We start from the raw sequence: 5,701 nt of genomic DNA, 5'->3' as shown, positions 1-5,701 counted from the left end.
ATCAGCATATTATACTGATTTCTGAAGATCATGTGACACTGAAGACTGGAGGAATGATGCTGAAAATACAGCTGCTCATCACAGAAATACATTACAGTTTAACACATATTCACATAGAACACAGCTGTTTTACATTATAATAATATTTCACAATTTTTACTGTATTTTTCATAAAATAAATGCAGCCGTGGTGAGCAGAAGAGAGTTCGTTCAAAAACATTTAAAAAATCTTGCACACCCAAAAACTTGAATGCTAATGTATATTTAATAAAAATTAAAAAATTAAAAAAAATTTATACATTTAATATTAAAAGAGTAGTGTATGTTTATCATTATTATTGAAACATGTTTTTTTATTATGATGCTGTTAAATTTGTCACAGCTTAAATATTTGTAAATTTAATTTGAATTTTTTTTTATTTTAAATTATGTTATACATTTATTATTTAAATATCATGGGTGGCTTTTATCATATCGCTGCTGCTTGTTTTTTTAAATCAGACTCTTGCTCATGACACACAATATTATTATACATTATTTATTTAACACACATACTTATTTACATTTCAAATTTGCACATATCATACCTATACATGTCTATATTATATATTAGGGTTTTGCTATTTTGTACATTGTCTATTTTGTATATTATTTATATATATTATATATATATAAATATATATAATATTATATTACAAATGTATATTATTCTTTTTATTATCTGTGTCCTGTCACTGTCATACTGTTGCACTGTGGAGCTGCTGTCACTCAAACTAATTCCTCGTATGTGTAAACATTAGGGCTGGGAAAATAAATCGATGCATCGTGAATCGACAAATGATTCCGCATCGATTCGGAGATTTCCAGAATGCATCGTGCTTCTTTCTTGAGTCGATTCTGAGCTTAGTTTTGAACAGCAGATGCTTTAGAAACAGCCGTACTCTGCTTGTTTCCAAATCCTTACACACACTTGAACCTAAAATAGTCATTCATAAAATTCGAAAAGGTTGAAGAGAAATTACAAGGGTGTTCACAATGGGCTGTTTAGATTAATATGGTGTCATAAAAGCATTCTGAGCCGAGGTGAAATTGACTCACCCTCAAGTCATTCTGGGTGTATATGACATTCTTCTTTCAGACTAATCATGGCAGTCAGCGGGTGTTGCATGCATCAGTCCAAAAGAAGTTAAATAAAAATCGCCCATCCATAAAAAAAAAGTGTCTCACACGGCTCCGGGGGGTGAACAAAGGCCTCCTGTAGCGAATTGATGCGTTTTTGTAAGAAAAATATCCATATTCAAAACGTAATAATCACTTTAATGTAGCTTGCGCCAGCAGTTGTACACTGAAGCAGCTCCGGGAGCATGACGTATGAGGTCAGCGCTGCGCATGGTCTTCAGTGTCACATGATCTTCAGAAATCAGTATAATATGCTGATATAAAATGTTGCACTGCTTAATATTTTTTTGTAACCCGTGATACTTTTTTCAGGATTCTTTGATGAATAAAAAGTTAAAAAGAAGAGCATTTATTTAAAATAGAAATATTTTCTAACAATATACACTACCGTTCAAAAGTCTGGGGTCAGTACATTTATATTCTTTCTTGTTTTTAAAGAAATTAAAACTTTTATTCAGCGAGGATGTGTTAAATTGATCAGAACCCAAACTTTTGGTAGTGTACATGTAATGAGAGTAATGTGGTTTTTCGCTCCCACAACAGAAAGTAAAGACGCAGCGGCGGCGGGGTCCAATCGTCCAGGCGGTGCGATCCGCGTCTGCGGTGATGAGAGCGGTGATAGAGTCACGGCGGGAACCTCTGTGCCCTTCTGCTCCATGGCTCACGCCCAGCTGTGCTTCCACGGACACAGAGACGCCGTCAAGTTCTTCGCCGCAGTCCCAGGTAGAGCAATGACCGCGAGTAGGGAACTATGAAGTGCATTGTATTTTTTCCCCATGTTCTGATTTAGTTTTCTGGATTCTATTTATTTTATTAAAGCAATAAGCCCCAAGAAGCCGTGATTTACAGTGAATTTATATCAGCTAAGGGGCGTTGTTAGGTACGACGTGAAGCCACAGCTTCTCGGGGCTTATTGCTTTTATAAAACGGTTATTCCATACACGTAGTACGGCTTCACAAAATAAAACAGAGCACATAAAGTGTAATGATATTAATAAACACAGTATTCTTCCACCAAACAATGTAGCTCCTCAGAAACAGTTGTGGTTGCTACAAAGCGGTTGCCGAGCAACACACAAACGTAAACAAAGGTGTGTGTTACTTTGTAGCGTCATTTACAACAGCTTCTAACGCGGCTCAGCCAATCAGAATCCAGCACCGGGACTCTCCGCTTTATAAATGATCTTTTAACAACTTTTCAAATATTTGTTCACAACATAGTTAAAAATAGTCAACACACATGTGGTACAAGCAGTCTAGTACAATAGAGATCAGTAGAGACATTTTTGTCTTTTTGGACTATTTTAATTAAGAAACCAAAAAGCATGTCTAATTTCAAAACAAAATTTAACTTTTTAATTTTTTTTATTTCCCATTTGATTTTTTCCATTTCAGATAAATGTTAGTAATCATAGAGCTTGTCTAATTAATTGAATTCATAAAGCTTTAACAGTTTAATTTATAAGAAATTTGACAAATTACACATGGGGATGAATAAATATACAAATAAATGAACATATAAATGAAAGAATAAAAAATACAATTAAAAATAGATAAAGAAAATAATAATAAATAAAGTGAGAAAACATAATACAAAATAAAAATTAATCGTATTTATTTTAGCAAGTCATTTATTTATTCATTTATTTATGATCTTTTAACAGCTTTTCAAATATTTGTTCACAACATAGTTAAAAATAGTCAACACACATGTGGTACAAGCAGTCTAGTACAATAGAGATCAGTAGAGACATTTTTGTCTTTTTGGACTATTTTAATTAAGAAACCAAAAAGCATGTCTAATTTCAAAACAAAATTTAACTTTTTAATTTTTTTTATTTCCCATTTGATTTTTTCCATTTCAGATAAATGTTAGTAATCATAGAGCTTGTCTAATTAATTGAATTCATAAAGCTTTAACAGTTTAATTTATAAGAAATTTGACAAATTACACATGGGGATGAATAAATATACAAATAAATGAACATATAAATGAAAGAATAAAAAATACAATTAAAAATAGATAAAGAAAATAATAATAAATAAAGTGAGAAAACATAATACAAAATAAAAATTAATCGTATTTATTTTAGCAAGTCATTTATTTATTCATTTATTTATTTCTGCAGGTTTGGTCCTCTATATTTTAGTGCCCTATAAACTCCATTTAATTATTATTATTAGTTTTGTTTTTGTTTTTCTCCAAATTTTGTCTTTTCTGTTTTAATTTTAGTAGTCTAAAAGCATATTTAATCAATTAAATTCATAAAGCTAAGTTTAACAATTTATTACATTTTCTACAATAATAGTGCCCTAAGAAATTATTTATTTATTATAATTAAATTTTTTTTTTATTTTTTATGGATTTATGATTTAATGCAAATTTATTATTCAAAACAGTAGCAATCAAATATAAGTGACCTTGCAGCACAAAAGCAGTGTTGAGTCGCTGGGGGATATTTGTAGCAATAGCCAACAATACATTGTATGGGTCACAATTATACATTTCTCTTTTATGCCAAAAATCATTAGGATATTAAGTAAAGATCATGTTCCTTGAAGATATTTTGTAAATGTCCTACTGTAAATATATCAAAACTTAATGTTTGATTAGTAATATGCATTGCTAAGAACTTCATTTGAACAACTTTAAAGATGATTTTCTCAATATTTAGATTTTTTTGCACCCTCAGATTCCAGATTTTCAAATAGTTATATCTCAGCCAAATATTGTCCGATCCTAACAAACCATACATCAATGGAAAGCTTATTTATTCAGCTTTCAGATGATGCATAAATCTCAATTTCCAAAACTTGACCCTTATGACTGGTTTTGTGCTCCAGGGTCACATATAAGCTTAAAACATGAACAATCTTTAAAATGTAAACCAATGCAAATTTACCCATTTTAAGTGCTGCACAGCAGAAGTTTACTGTCAGAACGAAAGCATGCCACCTCAGATGCAGCTTCTGTGCCAAAGATGAATTTAGTTAATAACAGACCCTTAGTGTCTTATTCTAATGGAATCTATCGATCAAATGTAACAATCTGACATAAAAGATGATGCATACATTTAATAAGAGACGGAAATGATCCAGAAATGTTATTTTTGTTTGTAAGACAAAGATGCTTCTACTGTAAATTTGAGAGCTGTGAGCACATGCCTGTATTAAAGGTCCGTGGTGTTGTTCCTGTGTTGCAGTGCAGGTGATTGCATCTGCGGGGTCAGGGGTCGAGGCGTCCGATTCGCCGGAGCTGGTGAAGTCTGTGCTGGTCATGAGCGGAGGAGAGGGTTACATTGACTTCAGGATGGGTGAGTGAGACGCGTCCCAGTGCCGCACTCCTGTCAGAAGCGCCTGATTACTCACACGCCTCTCTTCCTATCACAGGAGATGAAGGAGGAGACACAGAAAACATCAGCAAACCCACTCTCAACCTGCAGCCCCTGCTGGCCAAAGCTGAACGCGGTCACCTCATCGTGTGGCAGGTCACGACTGGCGAGGAGTGACGTCGCTCCAGACGCGCTTTGGACCGTTTTCAGGCGCTTCTGCTTTATTTAAGACGTTTCGAGCATTGGCTTATAGCATTTCTACCATGCAAATCACCAAAGAATGACGTATTCAGACTGTTAGTTTGCGCTTTCAGTATGAATTGTGCTTTTGCTCTTCATCTTTGGCAAGTGTTTCCTTCACGCAGATTGCAAATAATGGGCGGTCCGTATTTTTTGGGTGAAAGCACAACGGGATGATGCACAGTGCACTACATCTTAGCTAGGAAAGCTTTTGTGTTTGTTCGTAGGATGTTTTCACCAATAAGTGCTTTTTCAATTCTTAAATCATCCACTTTTTTCATATGAATGTCGCACGGTTACCAAAGGATAGAGAAATCATTTAATAGCTTCATTGATGGATTCTAGATCACTTTGTGTCTCGCAGATCCACGTTTTGCTCGTTCGCCTATTTTTTAACACTCTTGCAGTTTTTGCAGGAAAGTAGTGCGTAGAGACAAATGTGTATTTTTATGACTCTTTTGTACACGTCTTTTAGACTCTAATGTAGAGCATCTAGAGCTGCTTCGTGTGCAGGAGAGCAGAAACAACCTCCTGTCGCAAACTAAACTTTGCAGTATTTATTTCTATGAACGAGCCTTTGCAGTTCAGAATGTAACTTTGTACATTGAATATAAATAGATACAAAATACAGATATGTATATGAAATGTAGACTGCTTGGATTTGAGTTTTTTTGATAATGTAAATCAGGTTGATTGATTGATCGTGGGCGGATCAAAATAACGGACTACAGAAATGTAAAAAAAATCACTGAGCTATGCACTATTTTTAAAGGACTGTGTGTGTGTGTGTGTGTTTAGATGAGTGTGTTATGCCAGCATTTTGTGGACCGGAAGAGTGCGCCGTCCCATAATCCTCCAGGTTTGGGCACTTCTTATCTGTAAGAACGGAGCGGACATCTCCCAGAATCCTCTGTTAGTCTGTCGTCCCTTCAGTATGTTCATCTCCTCTC

The 5,701-nt window shown here is 34.3% G+C and overlaps 1 protein-coding gene across 1 annotated transcript in view; it reads left to right on the top strand.

Moving 5' to 3' along the window:
• LOC107562666 (C-Jun-amino-terminal kinase-interacting protein 4-like) overlaps nt 1–5,659 on the top strand; it is a 31,861-nt gene extending 26,202 nt beyond the window's left edge. Inside the window, exons 19-21 of the mRNA XM_016247348.1 lie at nt 1,679–1,902; nt 4,383–4,493; nt 4,570–5,659. Coding sequence (XP_016102834.1) covers nt 1,679–1,902; nt 4,383–4,493; nt 4,570–4,688 — 454 coding nt within the window. The 3' untranslated portion in view covers nt 4,689–5,659. The remainder of the gene's footprint in view (nt 1–1,678; nt 1,903–4,382; nt 4,494–4,569) is intronic.
• Nucleotides 5,660–5,701: the final 42 nt, after the last annotated feature.

This window comes from Sinocyclocheilus grahami, unplaced genomic scaffold, assembly GCF_001515645.1.
Source record: "Sinocyclocheilus grahami isolate Dianchi unplaced genomic scaffold, SAMN03320097.WGS_v1.1 scaffold832.1, whole genome shotgun sequence".
Taxonomy (NCBI): Eukaryota; Metazoa; Chordata; class Actinopteri; order Cypriniformes; family Cyprinidae; genus Sinocyclocheilus; species Sinocyclocheilus grahami.
Note: the sequence above shows the minus strand (reverse complement) of the source record. Positions and strands in the feature narration are given on the sequence as shown.